This window comes from Salvelinus fontinalis, chromosome 14, assembly GCF_029448725.1.
Source record: "Salvelinus fontinalis isolate EN_2023a chromosome 14, ASM2944872v1, whole genome shotgun sequence".
Taxonomy (NCBI): domain Eukaryota; kingdom Metazoa; phylum Chordata; class Actinopteri; order Salmoniformes; family Salmonidae; genus Salvelinus; species Salvelinus fontinalis.
This window is the reverse complement of record NC_074678.1, coordinates 26,318,496-26,333,708: the sequence shown is the minus strand read 5'-3', so window position 1 is coordinate 26,333,708 and position 15,213 is coordinate 26,318,496. Positions and strand designations below refer to the sequence as shown.

General features: G+C 41.9%; 1 protein-coding gene across 2 annotated transcripts; it reads left to right on the top strand.

The window, feature by feature from the left end:
• Window positions 1–272: 272 nt before the first annotated feature.
• pik3ca (phosphatidylinositol-4,5-bisphosphate 3-kinase, catalytic subunit alpha) lies at window positions 273–15,168 on the top strand. 2 transcript variants are annotated; one of them, XM_055861107.1, is made up of 22 exons: window positions 277–506; window positions 648–793; window positions 1,564–1,680; window positions 2,665–3,064; window positions 3,165–3,374; window positions 3,619–3,869; window positions 3,989–4,234; window positions 4,434–4,519; window positions 4,694–4,799; window positions 8,108–8,260; window positions 8,357–8,491; window positions 8,625–8,749; window positions 8,836–8,917; window positions 9,053–9,217; window positions 9,341–9,444; window positions 9,555–9,726; window positions 9,945–10,051; window positions 10,442–10,563; window positions 10,704–10,953; window positions 11,064–11,181; window positions 11,283–11,434; window positions 11,797–15,168. In XM_055861107.1, the coding sequence occupies exons 4-22, from the start codon at window positions 2,713–2,715 to the stop codon at window positions 12,065–12,067; spliced, it is 3,207 nt and encodes a 1,068-aa protein (XP_055717082.1). In that variant the 5' UTR covers window positions 277–506; window positions 648–793; window positions 1,564–1,680; window positions 2,665–2,712; the 3' UTR covers window positions 12,068–15,168. The 2 variants fall into 2 exon arrangements, with proteins under 2 accessions (XP_055717083.1, XP_055717082.1); XM_055861108.1 differs by lacking the exon at window positions 1,564–1,680 and having other exon boundaries at window positions 273–793.
• Window positions 15,169–15,213: the final 45 nt, after the last annotated feature.

The window sequence follows — 15,213 nt, the reverse complement described above, 5'->3', positions numbered from 1 at the left end:
ACTCAGTATAACGGTAGTATGGGCCTTGGTCTTCAATAATCCACAAAGATTGTGAACTCGACTAGTCTAGCCTATTTGATGTGTCCATTTAGCCATTCATGGAGTAGCAGGCGCACAGATTCAGTCGCGGCTAGCTTGATCATTCAATTCCGAGAGTCGGGTAGCTTGACCGCATCGTTTATTGCAATGGCTCATCGTCATAATATCTATACAGTTGAACACTTACAAGTGGCAAAATGCTATCAAAACCAAATGTTCATGCAATAAAACATATATTTTTAAATAACTAACATAGATCATTTTATTAGCTATTTTCTATATTATGGTTTGAGGTTGTAGCCTACTCTCGTCAAACTCATCAAAACTCGCGGGACAGCTACTCCTGTAAACCAATTTGCTACCAAAATCCCCCAGTGCATGATCGTTGCAGCTGGTAACAAATGTAAATGTTTTACTGACTGGCCGTTATATAATTGAAGCTAAAACATTTCAGCAAAACATGATTGGTAGGCGCCATGCGTGTGTATCTTATTTTTGATAATGCAATTTCATTGCAACCGATAGCTATGGTAAAATTGTAGACTGTTTAAAAATAAAACACAAAATTCATCATGGTTGCTATAGCGAAATCTGCTGTCAAATCGTAGGTAGCCTGGCGCTGCATGATCGAATGAACACAGCTTGCGCCGCGGAACACCCACTGGAACACCCGCTGGAACCAAGCATGAGAAGGTGTTGGAAGCTAGCTAGCGCGAGCTGTTAGCCAACGAGGTCATATCGTAGACATGTCTTGGTAAGCGTTCTCGCATTTAACTAATAATAGCTACATTCTTAGTAAAATAGCTAGATATATTTAGATTTAAATGAAAAATGGCTGACCATAACCAGACCGACAGGAGCCTAGCTAATGTTAGCTAACGTTATGTTGTTGGTTAGTTAATATCAAAACAGATTATGATTTGGAACGTCAGCAAATGTCTCTTGTGAATGCCAACTAACGTTAGCTAGAAGCTAGCTATAACGTTACCTAACGAGTGTTTCTTATGTCAATTCTTTACATTTTTATATTAGTTATATCTATGACTAAAAATAATAGACGTTTTACAATCGGAGACAATGTGGACACTGGACTTAAAATTTAACTAACGTTATTTCTATATGATCTAGCTAGTTATATGGTTAATAGTCAAACTGTAATTACAGTCGTGATTATAACTACTATACCAATCACAGTATCTAGCTAGCTAACAAAAATGAAATGATGGAAGCTAACTAACTATAGATTGCTGCACAGCTTTAAGTAACGGTATACTATAAATTGATTTGTTACAGAAGAATAACAGTCTCATCATGGACCTAACACCAGGGTAGACGTTAGTGAAATTTGCTACATGAATGATTGAAGCGTTATTTATCTCCCCTTTGGCTACACACACCCACCCACTCCTTGCTGCATGGTTTTCTTCCTCGAGCTAGTTACATTTGTTGAGAGGTTGTATCACAGAGTTTGGTTTACTGTTGAGCTTTTTGTGATAACGAGTCTCATGCTTCCTCTGTCTTCAGAGAATGGCACTGTGCTGAGAGGTACCTACCAATCAGCAGAAAACAACACTGGAGATCAGATGATCTGAAACATGAAGGGTGAGGGTTTTAACACAAGTTAAGACCAGCTCTTTTAAGGTAGGAAGCAACATTGATTTGTCAATTCGTCAATCAAATATTCATATTTATTTCCCCTTTGTTAATGAGTCCACATTAGGTAAATAAAGTGTGGTACTGAGTTTCTATATGTTCCGTCTATTTTCTCAGCCATATATGTTTCTGTATTCAAATAAACTAGGTTTAGTGTTTCCTTTCTCCACATCCTGTTTGAAGAAGCTTCCTCATTTGCCTTACATCCTGATGACAAGACTGGATGCCTTTCATATTGAACAGACCATGACTGTTTTCCTAGTTGTTATTGTTAGCTGCATGTTTACTGACATTAATGATGTTAGACAGTGATAGCAGAAAAAGTTAAGTGCCTTGTATAGCATAGGGCTACATGTTGGTGCACTCTCAGGGAAAGGGGAAACTGGTATTTGGTCACAATTGTCGTTGGCTCTCGCTGTATGTGGAGGAGAAATAACTTGACTCCCGGAGACAGAATCACTTCTGTCTGTCATGTGACTGACTGAGTAGGCTAGATCATCATGGACATAGAAATAGAAATAAACATGATTTATCATCACAGTTATGATAACATAGGCTAGTTTGTCATTAGGTGTAATGTTTTGATGGGTCAGTTTCCACTGGTGAATCGTGGCTAGTTCTTATTCTGCCCAGTAGGGGTGAGAGGGCAGGAGGGTCTTAGGGTGGCAGGTAGACTAGTGGTTAGAGTGTTGGGCCAGTAAGCTAAAGGTCTCAAGTTCAAATCCCTGAGCTGACAAGGTGTCTTGGGGAGAGTGGGATATGCAAAAATAAATAAATAATTACTATTCACATGTCTATTAATACACACTTGTACATGTGTGAAATAGGACAAATTTAAGCGCCCACCAAATTATTATTAATTATTATTAACTCTACAGTCACACGACAGCAAGAGGTGGGACTGGATATAGTCTACTGTATGATGTTTCTTTTCATATAATTCTAATGCACTGTTACTCTTTTCCACTTCAGGAGATAAGGAACAATTTTCTATTAACTTTGTGTGTGAGGACTACAGAAATGCCTCCTAGGCCTTCTTCTGGTGAATTATGGGGCATCCATTTGATGCCCCCCCGGATCTTTGTGGACTGCTTGTTGCCAAACGGGATGATCCTGACCCTCGAGTGCCTCCGTGAGGCTACGCTCATCACCATCAAACATGAAGTGTTCAAGGAGGCCAGGAAGTACCCCCTGCATCACCTACTACAGGAGGAGACCTCTTACATATTTGTCAGTGTTACGCAGGAGGCAGAGCGAGAGGAGTTCTACGATGAAACTAGGAGACTATGTGATCTCAGGCTCTTTCAGCCTTTTCTGAAGGTCATCGAACCGGTTGGTAACCGAGAGGAGAAAATTCTGAACAGAGAAATTGGTAAGACTTAATTACTACCCTCCTTTTTGTAGAGTAACAACATGCTTACATTTTTCTTCCAAAACATACAGTATCAGTAAGTGAGTTTCTTTTGTTTTAGGATTCGCAATTGGTATGCCTGTTTGCGAGTTTGACTTAGTAAAGGACCCTGAGGTGCAGGACTTCAGGAGGAATATTCTTAACGTCTGTAAGGATTCAGTAGAACTCCGAGACGCCAATGGACCCCATAGTCGGGCTTTATATGTCTACCCTCCCAATGTTGAATCGACACAAGAACTTCCAAAGCACATCCATGGCAAACTGGACAAAGGTAGGCACTGTTGTATTAATTAAAATCAAGCAATGTAATGTCAAGATGCTGCAAGATGCCTAAGGCACATTTAGTGGGTGTCAAACAACAACCTTTTCTACTTTGTCAACACATAGGCTGACACTTTAATAAGCAACAAACAAAATTATCCTAATTCCTTTTCATGATAATCTATTTCAAGTTTGTTCTCAGCCTGTGTGGAGTAATGTTCTGATTATTCTCTTTTCTGTGGCTTATTTTATAGGTCAAATCATTGTAGTGATCTGGGTGATTGTCTCACCCAACAATGACAAGCAGAAATACACCCTGAAGATCAACCATGATTGTGTGCCAGAACAGGTGATAGCTGAGGCCATCAGAAAGAAGACCAGGAGCATGCTGTTGTCCCCTGAACAACTCAAGATGTGTGTGCAGGAGTACCAGGGCAAGTACATCCTCAAGGTGTGCGGCTGTGACGAGTACCTCCTGGAGAAATGCCCCCTGAGTCAATATAAGGTTGGTTGGGCCCTAGTGTGCATGTAACCAATGCATACACATTGAAGCCTAACATTAGTTCTGACTCAGGTCTATATTGCTTAATCATGTATCTTAATCCTATTCCTTTTCCCTTTCAGTATGTGAGGAGTTGCATCATGCTTGGCAGGATGCCCAACCTCATGCTGATGGCGAAGGATAGCCTTTATTCTCAGTTACCCATGGACAACTTCACCATGCCCTCGTACGCCCGGCGCATCTCCACCGCCACCCCGTACATGAACGGAGAGTCCTCCACCAAGTCTCTGTGGACCATCAACGGAACCCTGCGGATACGAGTGCTCTGTGCCACATACGTCAATGTGAACATTCGGGATATAGATAAGGTACTTCAATGGTTATTGTTTTAGATAAACTTTTTCACATTGATTTTCTGTTTCTATGCTTGGCTAGCCCTCAACTCCTCTTATAGACACTTTTCAGTAATTAATTTTCTGTAAGACTCCTTGGCGTGAATGTCTGTCATGCTGCTACTGCTGGTGGTTTTCAGGGGTTTTTGGTGTCTTCTTCCTGTTGTCCATGTAGATTTATGTGCGAACCGGCATCTACCATGGAGGGGAGCAGATGTGTGACAATGTGAACACGCAGCGTGTGCCATGCTCTAATCCCAGGTATTACAGACACACAACACACATGGTGTCACAGACAGTATCTCGCTCATCAAAAGACATCATATTGTTACTATTTATCCCATGGTAATGGGGGAGGAGGGTGTGTATTGATCTGTGATATTAACACTTGTAATGGGTTCAGGGTGATTCACTGTGGCTGTGCTTGTCTCCCAGGTGGAACGAGTGGCTGACCTACGACATGTACATTCCCGACATCCCCCGGGCGGCCCGCCTCTGTCTCTCCATCTGCTCTGTGAAAGGCAGGAAAGGGGCGAAGGAGGTAAGCACTCAATTTAATCGGACACCCCAGACCTTTAATGAAATAAATTATACACACTGGCTAGAACAGTGTTCAAAGGTCTTACCTGAATTGCCTGAGGTGTCCTCTGTGGATGTTGAATTACTTATCGACTTGTGAGAGATCGCGGCTGTGTAACGTAGGTATGAAGACTGAAACCGACACCTGGGCTGAGTGATGTCACCTAAAGGTCGGGGAGATGGGTTTTCGTGCCCATGATGAATTAGAGATAAATGCCTCTAAAGGCCGTCCTTTGTGAGCAACCTACTGTACAGCTTGAAGCCAATTAACTGAACTAAAACAAAGTCTGTTTCCTTGCCTACTAATCTTTTCAATTCAATTCAGTATGACTTTTAATCCCCAAGGGGCAATTAGGATGTTTGTGTTAGTTACACAAGTACCCCATATAAAATTCCCTCAAGCCTGTATTCAAATCAAAATCAAATCAAGTTTATTTTATATAGCCCTTCGTACATCAGCTAATACCTCGAAGTGCTGTACAGAAACCCAGCCTAAAACCCCAAACAGCAAGCAATGCAGGTGTAGAAGCACGGTGGCTAGGAAAAACTCCCTAGAAAGGCCAAAACCTAGGAAGAAACCTAGAGAGGAACCAGGCTATGAGGGGTGGCCAGTCCTCTTCTGGCTATGCCGGGTGGAGATTATAACAGAACGTGGCCAAGATGTTCAAAATGTTTATAAGTGACAAGCATGGTCAAATAATAATCAGGAATAAATGTCAGTTGGCTTTTCATAGCCGATCATTAAGAGTTGAAAGCAGCAGGTCTGGGACAGGTAGGGGTTCCATAACCGCAGGCAGAACAGTTGAAACTGGAATAGCAGCAAGGCCAGGTAGACTGGGGACAGCAAGGTGTCATCATGCCCGGTAGTCCTGACGTATGGTCCTAGGGCTCAGGTCCTCTCAGAGAGAGAAAGAAAGAGAGAAGGAGAGAATTAGAGAGAGCATACTTAAATTCACACAGGACACTGGATAAGATCACCTTCACACTCCTGGGCCAGAATACACTCAATCATATGACCTACTGAAGAAATAAGTCTTCAGTAAAGACTTAAAGGTTGAGACCGAGTCTGCGTCTCTCACATGGGTAGGCAGACCGTTCCATAAAAATGGAGATCTATAGGAGAAAGCCCTGCCTCCAGCTGTTTGCTTAGAAATTCTAGGGATAATTAGGAGGCCTGCGTCTTGTGACCGTGGCGTACGTATAGGTATGTACGTCAGTTCCAACTCGGAAAGATAGGTAGGAGCAAGCCCATGTAACGCTTTATAGGTTAACAGTAAAACCTTGAAATCAGCCCTTGCCTTAACAGGAAGCCAGTGTAGGGAAGCTAGCACTGGAGTAATATGATCAAATTTCTTGGTTCTAGTCAGGATTCTAGCAGCCGTATTTAGCACTAACTGAAGTTTATTTAGTGCTTTATTCGGGTAGCCGGAAAGTAGAGCATTGCAGTAGTCTAATCTAGAAGTAACAAATGCATGGATTAATTTTTCTGCATCATTTTTGGACAGAAAATTTCTGGGTTTTGCAATGTTACGTAGATGGAAAAAAGCTGTCCTTGAAACAGTCTTGATATGTTCGTCAAAAGAGAGATCAGGGTCAAGAGTAACGCCGAGGTCCTTCACAGTTTTATTTGAGACGACTTTACAACCATCAAGATTAATTGTCAGATTTAACAGAAGATCTCTTTGTTTCTTGGGACCTAGAACAAGCATCTCTGTTTTGTCCGAGTTTAAAAGTAGAAAGTTTTCAGCCATCCACTTCCTTATGTCTGAAACACAGGCTTCTAGCGAGGGCAATTTTGGGGCTTCACCATGTTTCATTGAAATGTACAGCTGTGTGTCATCCGCATAGCAGTGAAAGTTAACTTTATGTTTTCGAATAACATCCCCAAGAGGTACAATATATAGTGAAAACAATAGTGGTCCTAAAACGGAACCTTGAGGAACACCGAAATGTACAGTTGATTTGTCAGAGGACAAACCATTCACAGAGACAAACTGATATCTTTCCGACAGATAAGATCTAAACCAGGCCAGAACTTGTCCGTGAAGACCAATTTGGGTTTCCAGTCTCTCCAAAAAACTAAGGTCTAGTAGCACAAGGACAGGTGCAGATCCTCGGTCTGACGCCATTAAAAGGTCATTTACCACCTTCACAAGTGCAGTCTCAATGCTATGATGGGGTCTAAAACCAGACTGAAGCATTTCGTATACATTGTTTGTCTTCAGGAAGGCAGTGAGTTGCTGTGCAACTGCTTTTTCCCAAAAAAATTGAGAGGAATGGAAGATTCGATATAGGCCGATAGTTTTTCATATTTTCCGGGTCAAGGTTTGGCTTTTTCAAGAGAGGCTTTATTACTGCCACTTTTAGTGACAAAACTAGGTCCAGAGTATGACTGTGGCAGTGAGTAGGTCCAGAGACATGTTGGACAAAACCCACTGAATCGATGATGGCTCCAAAAGACTTTTGGAGTGGGTCTGTGGACTTCTCCATATGAATATTAAAATCACCAAAAATTAGAATATGATCTGCTATGACTACAAGGTCCGATAGGAATTCAGGGAACTCAGAGAGGAATGCTGTATATGGCCCAGGAGGCCTGTAAACAGTAGCTATAAAAAGTGATTGAGTAGGCTGCATAGATTTCACGACTAGAAGCTCAAAAGACAAACGTCATTTTTTTTTTTGTAAATTGAATTTTGCTATCGTAAATGTTATCAACACCTCCGCCTTTGCGGAATGCACGGGGGATATGGTCACTAGTGTAACCAGGAGGTGAGGCCTCATCTAACACAGTAAATTCATCAGGCTTAAGCCATGTTTCAGTCAGGCCAATCACATCAAGATTATGATCAGTGATTAGTTCATTGACTATAACTGCCTTTGAAGTGAGGGATCTAACATTAAGTAACCCTATTTTGAGATGTGAGGTATCACGATCTCATTCAATAATGGCAGGAATGGAGGAGGTCTTTATCCTAATGAGATTGCTAAGGCGAACACCGCCATGTTTAGTTTTGCCCAACCTAGGTCGAGGCACAGACACAGTCTCAATGGGGATGGCTGAGCTGACTACACTGACTATCCTAGTGGCAGACTCCACTAAGCTGGCAGGTTGGCTAACAGCCTGCTGCCTGGCCTGCACCCTATTTCATTGTGGAGCTAGAGGAGTTAGAGACCTGTCTATGTTTTCACTGTTGTCTGTGGAAGGAAGGCCATTCACAATTTGTGTAAATAACCAATGCCACCCTTTGGCTGTGATCCTCTACTCAGGAGCACTGTCCACTGGCGTGGGGGAATGTCAACCTGTTTGACTACACTCACACCCTGGTCTCTGGTAAAATGGCTCTGAACCTGTGGCCTGTACCCCACGGCCTGGAGGACCTACTCAACCCCATCGGAGTCACAGGCTCCAACCCCAACAAGGTAAACATGTTAGTTAGCATGTTTAACATGACCAGTCTGTGTTTCTGTGGTCCTTATCAGGGTTTACAGTATAATGCCTCTCCTCCACACACACAGGAAACTCCTTGTCTAGAGCTGGAGTTTGACTACTTCAGCAGTCCTGTCAAGTTCCCAGACATGACCACCGTGGAGGGACATGCTAACTGGACCATATCCAGGGAGCTAGGTTTCAACTACTGCCAGTCAGGCCAGGTAATGGCATACATGGATATATATACAGTTGTAACTCAAATCATTACAAACCATTTATTAAGACGGTCTAAGGTTTCCTTGCTAAATAATGACTCCATATATGGTTGCTGGTGTGACGTCTGATCCCCTGCAGAGTAACAGAGTGGCGCGAGACCATGCCTTAACGGACAGTGATAACGAGCAGCTGAGACAGGTGTGCAACCGAGACCCCCTGTCTGAGATCACAGAGCAGGAGAAGGACTTCCTCTGGAGGCACAGGTACAGTCATAACTAGCTCTGTCACGATCATACTTAAACTTCTAGAGGCCTTGACTAACATGTCTACTGTCTCTCTTACTCATCAGGCACTACTGTGTAAATATACCTGAAATCCTGCCCAAGATCCTGCTGGCTGTGAAGTGGAACTCCAGAGATGAAGTAGCACAGGTGACATATTTTTTTTTAAATTACTGAGACATTTTTTTCAAGAGAGCATTTTCTGAAACTCTTGTGGGAATTGTATCATTTTCTGCTGCAGCACTGCTGCAGTGGTGACGTGACTGTTGTTTTTCTTGCTCTTAGATGTATTGCCTTCTGAAGGATTGGCCAGCAATAAAACCAGAGCAAGCCATGGAGCTGCTGGATTGTAACTATCCAGACCCAATGATCCGTGACTTTGCTGTTCGGTGCCTTGAGAAGTACTTGACCGACGATAAACTCTCTCAGTACCTCATTCAGTTGGTCCAGGTAGGATTTATTTGGCTTTGGTGTCCAGAAAGTGACTTCCTCTCACATTTCTTTGATTGTTTGTACTGTTGTCAAATATAAAATGTCATAATTTACTGGCTCATCTCCATACACTCTTGTCAGGTTCTGAAATATGAGCAGTACCTTGATAACCCACTGGTACGATTTCTACTGAAAAAGGCCTTGACTAACCAAAGGATAGGACACTTCTTTTTCTGGCACTTAAAGTGAGTGATTTCGAGTTACTTTACAGAGTAAATTACATTATTTTCACAGAGTTGACTGACTGCAAATGCCTTTTAACTCATCCTCTTTTGCTGTCGACTATGTGCGCTAGGTCCGAGATGCACAATAAGACGGTGAGTCAGCGGTTCGGCCTGCTGCTGGAGTCCTACTGCCGGGCGTGTGGCATGTACCTGAAGCACCTGAGCAGACAAGTGGAGGCCATGGAGAAACTCATCAACCTCACTGACATTCTCAAACAGGAGAAGAAGGACGAGACTCAGAAAGTAACCCAGCATTCCCTCTCTCTCCAATACACCCATGCTTATTGTCCAACATGATGATCTGTTAGAGAATCTCTGCTGTTTCAGCTTACTGTTCCACGTTTCTGTTTGTCTTACGAAACTGACATCAGTGGCTTCGTTTACCTAATGTAGAGAGAACTAGGCTTCACATTTCTATTGGAGGCTTTCTTCATTACAGCCTGCTCTGTGTGGTCCTGCAGGTGCAGATGAAGTTTCTGGTGGAGCAGATGAGGAGGCCAGACTACATGGACGCCCTGCAGAATTTCACCTCCCCCCTCAACCCTGCACACCAGCTGGGAAACATACGGTGGGCACGCCACATTGGAACTCCTATACCTTACTCACCCAATGCCTGAACATGGACACTATTGAAACTGTAGATGGGACACTGTTTGCAAAGGCCAGCAATCGCTCTTTAGTGTCCCTAGTGGTAATTTTACATTAATTTGACCTAAGAGAGAGGAGGTAGAGAGAATGTAAGCATTCTATTTCCCCATCATAACGTTCTGCTCATGCATGAACATGTGAAATGTTATTGTAAACCGATTGTCAACTAATGTGCTCAGCCACTGGGCCCCTCAGTGCAGACCATTTGCATTCTAACACAGTTCATGCAATTGATCAATGAAACTAATGTAGCTTGCCCATTGTGATGACTCCCATTGTTGGCATGTATTCCTCATGGTAAAATGCCCAGGCTTGAGGAGTGCAGAATCATGTCATCTGCCAAAAGACCACTGTGGCTCAACTGGGAAAACCCTGACATCATGTCCGAGCTCCTCTTTCAGAACAATGAGATCATATTCAAAAATGGAGACGGTGAGTCTGAGTCGAGTTTTATAATCAAACTGCGTTCTTAACAATAGCTTTACCTTGTAAAGTTCTACTTGATTAGTTTGGACAGATGGAATGTATTTAAATCCTGCCATGGACCGCTGAATATGACATGTTTGTTTCAGACCTGCGACAGGACATGCTAACACTTCAGATCATCAGAATCATGGAGAACATTTGGCAGAACCAGGGTCTAGACCTCAGGATGTTGCCGTACGGCTGCATGTCTTTAGGTGACTGTGTGGGGCTGATCGAGGTGGTGCGGAGCTCTCACACCATCATGCAGATCCAGTGTAAAGGTGGCTTGAAGGGGGCGCTACAGTTCAACAGCTCAACACTACACCAGTGGCTCAAAGACAAGAACAAGGGAGAGATGTGAGTAAACTGTATATGTTGTGTGGGCACTTTCCTTCACTATTTATTTGGTTTGAAAAATGTATACCATAGTGTCTCACGGCTCAGATTTGACGTAACTCTGTCTGTAGGTATGACCTTGCCGTTGACTTGTTTACGCGATCCTGTGCCGGGTATTGCGTGGCGACCTTCATCCTAGGCATCGGTGACAGACACAACAGTAACATAATGGTGAAGGATGATGGGCAGGTAGGACCTGAGTTATCAACAAGATATTGTCATGATACATATTTTTTGCAAATGCTATGTGTTATCTTATCTTTCATATGCTAATCTGGGATGTTTTGCAGCTTTTTCACATAGATTTTGGCCATTTTCTGGATCACAAGAAAAAGAAATTTGGCTACAAGCGAGAGCGAGTTCCGTTTGTCCTAACTCAAGACTTCTTGATTGTGATCAGCAAAGGGACCCAGGAGTGCACGAAGACCAGAGAGTTTGAGCGGTAGCCATCTTCGTTTTCCCTTGTGTGAAAAGACACATCTGTGGATGTCTGTCTAGTGTTGAATGTAAAGGCTGTGAAGTTGGCAGACAGCTGGTGTCTACACAGTAGACAGCTATTATATAACAATGTGTGCTCTGTCTCCCTGGGTGTTTAATAGGCTACTGTCTGCCAATTTTCCAGACCCTCTCCCATACTTCTGCTTTAACAAATGTACTGCTAAATCGATCATGTCCAGCCGAGACTATATATTTCAATGGCCAAATGTATGCTTTCAAAGGCTTATTTTGAGGCTATAGAGAATTGAGGGAACAATGGGAATGGTATATACTGATTCTTATGCATTTTCTCCTATTCGGTCTCAGATTTCAGGAGATGTGCTATAAGGCCTACTTGGCCATTCGTCAGCATGCCAACCTCTTCATCAACCTGTTCTCCATGATGCTGGGCTCCGGGATGCCCGAGCTGCAGTCCTTCGATGACATTGCCTACATCCGTAAAACCCTGGCCCTGGACAAGACTGAGCAGGAGGCCCTGGACTACTTCATGAAGCAAATGAACGACGCCCACCATGGCGGCTGGACCACCAAGATGGACTGGATTTTCCACACCATCCGCCAGCACGCGCTTAACTAAGTCCAGGCAGGACATCCACCAGCCCTGCCCGGCCAGACACACCAGCCAGCTGTGAGTGGAACATCCAAACCTCATGAACTAATGGGTGATGCTCGACTATCCTATCGAGCACTTAACAATCCAGAGTGATTTTCGTTTTTTTTTTACTGTTTTGGTTTTCCCTGCAGAAACTTACCAACTAACTCGCCTTGTCTAAAATGGTAGTTTTTTTTGCCTGTAATATTCTTTTGAACCTTTTGTGTGTGCTTTTCTCTTCGAATATAAATCTTCTCTCGTTCCTTTCCTTTTTGTAAAAGAGAAGAGTTTGCCGTCCCCTTTACAGGGTCACGTGTATAGATGTCTTCCTGTAGCGTAAATGCCTTTTGAATATGCACGGAACATCCCAGAAAAAAACGTTATGAAATGAGTTATTTTTAGATGTGCAGCCTACTCCACCTGTTGTAAAAAAAAAAAAATTATAATAATTTTAAAAAAAAGATACCCCCCTGAAAGGTAGCACCTTGAAGTGTTACATTGTGGCCAATAGCTCTCCTGGCTGGTCATTTCTGGCACTACAGTTTTTAAATCCATTGTCATACTCCTTCCTTTGGCATCATATTTAGCAGTAACAGCAGGTTATATATACAGTATATTTTTAGACACCTATACATGTATACCTCTACATGTTTATATACACACACACACACACACACACACTGTGGGCCCAGCCTGTGATACTATGATAAAGTACAGCAGTACAGAAAGTAATGAATGCACTGTCAAGAAAACCTTGCAGTTTAAAAATGAAGCCTTAATGTAGTTGACGTACAATGAACAAGGGCTGGATTTCTCCCTCTTGTGTCTTGGAGGTAATGGTAAAATACCTCTGTTGCTCAGTGAGACGTCATCATAATGAATGTTGAGAAGTGCATTAAGCTAGACAGATATAGTCACCTCATGTAACTGATGCTTTCATCATGCATGTCAGTAGTGCAGTTGGATTGTGAACTATACGAATGTTAGTGCTATGTGTTGGCATGGGGAGAATCAGCAGTACAGTATGTGAACATAAGACTATTTGTACACGTTGGAAAGTGGATGAAGTCTGATCAGTAAGGCTGTCCCAAGGCAACTAGTCAGCGTTGTTTGTGTGGGCACCCCTCCCTCTCTCTGTGTGGAGTGGACCCCTCTGTTTATTCTTTATTATGATGCGCCCCTTGTTTACTATTGTGTTCTTGGAGTAAACCTTTTGATAATAGTTGGACCTAGGCAACTCTGAATAGGAGCTGTGGGAAAGGTTTCCATTCCATAATGGCTTCTCAAAGTCCAAACCCCTTTCAAATGAAGGACATTTGTTTTGGGGTAAAAACCCTGTATTCTCAAGCGTAACTCTGTGATATATGCTGTTGAGAAATAAGGTGGCATTTAAAGAAGTGTCTCTTTATGGCAGATTTTCCCCAACCAGAACAGATTTCTCAGAAACTGATCAAGAAAATATACGCACTTTTGTTTTCCCTTCTCTAATATTTTTTGTTGATTCAATGAAAGCCAAAGTTAAGTCTCTAATGTTGTGTGAATCGCTCAATGGTTATCTGCATTACCATAGAAAGACTAACGCATGCATATATTTGCCTATATGTATCAGTTATGTTATGAGGAAAAGGGCATGTAGTGAACAAGTGTTGTGACCAGAGGTTATAGGATTTTGGTGTTTAGATTGTAAACTGTGCTTTAAACCACCAGAAAAAAATGAGGGACACTTGCGCCTGCTTAGTATTTCAGAATTCTAACTCTCAAATACAACAATTAATATTTCTAATACCCTAGAGGTAATATACTTGACATGGCTTCAGACTGCTTTATAAATGCCTATGTTTGCAAATGTTGTCTCAAAAGTAGACCTTTCCTCCTAAAGATATAGCCTGGGAATGATGTTCTCAAAAGTATACTATTGTGGTGGTATTCCAGACTTCATATGCATTCATGATATGGGAGTAGTCTTGTTTTGAAAACATGTTGTTCCCTTATGCAGTAAACCAATCAACTGGTATAGAGATGGACAGTTGCTGATGCAGGTGGATTTTGCACTTTTTTAACGCCTTTGGTCCTACAGTAGTTTGAGTGCAGGTCTTTTTTAAGCATAAGCAATAGTATCCCTTTCTATCTGAGATTTGTCAGATGCATTAGATGCTTATAGTAGTCACCAGCCTTTTGTTAGCTCTTCAAATGCCATTAATTGCATGGTTGTATTAACTTGTGTGTGTGCATTAATATGGGTCTGTACAGGTTATAGATTTTCTTGGGCTGGACCCATTTAAAAGCCCATTCATAATGTCAATGTAATACAGTGAGTGTGGTAAATGCTTTGTAAACCTTTTCCACTTGCTGAACAGCACCAGGGAAGATATTGTGATGCTGTACTTGAAACATCATTTGTTAGAAAAGAGAACTTTTCATATTTCAGCTTCAAAAGTTTTACTTGAAATGTAATTGTTCTGAACCATGTTTGTATGTTGAAAACAAAGCTGTCATAGCCATTTGGTATTTAGCACTGAGGGTTAGCACAGGCAAATCCATACCGATTGTGAATGTTAACATTTGGTCATCTTACAAGTCTCTCTACAGTTGGAGATTCTAAAATACGTGTTGACTTGGGCCATACGATGATGTAAAAGGAAATAACCAATTTAATGTGTAAATGATGTAAACAATTTGTTATTTAAGAAAAGGTTCAAGTGTCATCTTTTGTTTTACTGAAACATCTGGAGTGGTTAAATCTCTTCATTTAATACAGGTTTATAGACATTGAATTGTATTTTTCATATTTTGTCATTACTATCAACAAAGCTACTATGATTGTATTATTACACAGCCATCCTGCATGAGTTTGTTAAAATAATATACTTTTATTTATTCTGCTAAGCAGCTATAAAGAAAGTTTGGCACTAGGAACAACTAATAATAATCCAACCTCTAACCCATGACATACTGTACCTGCATTATCAAATACAGTATTCTTTGTTTCTGTTTGCTTCTAAGTTAAATACTTACATTGTATCCAGACTGACTACAATGATTTGTGTTACGTGACAATGTACAAATAAACTTCTCAGTTACAGTAAGTACTTGCTTTTGTGGATAGTATGTTGCTTTACAGAATAACACAG

What these genes read in the sequence shown, in the direction of transcription:
- pik3ca (XM_055861108.1), top strand. Translation starts at nt 2,713, where the DNA reads ATGCCTCCTAGGCCTTCTTCTGGTGAATTATGGGGCATCCATTTGATG. An exon ending in CCAGAGATGAAGTAGCACAG is followed by an intron (nt 8,918 to 9,052) that starts GTGACATATTTT and finishes TCTTGCTCTTAG; the next exon opens with ATGTATTGCCTTCTGAAGGA. An exon ending in TTCTTTTTCTGGCACTTAAA is followed by an intron (nt 9,445 to 9,554) that starts GTGAGTGATTTC and finishes TATGTGCGCTAG; the next exon opens with GTCCGAGATGCACAATAAGA.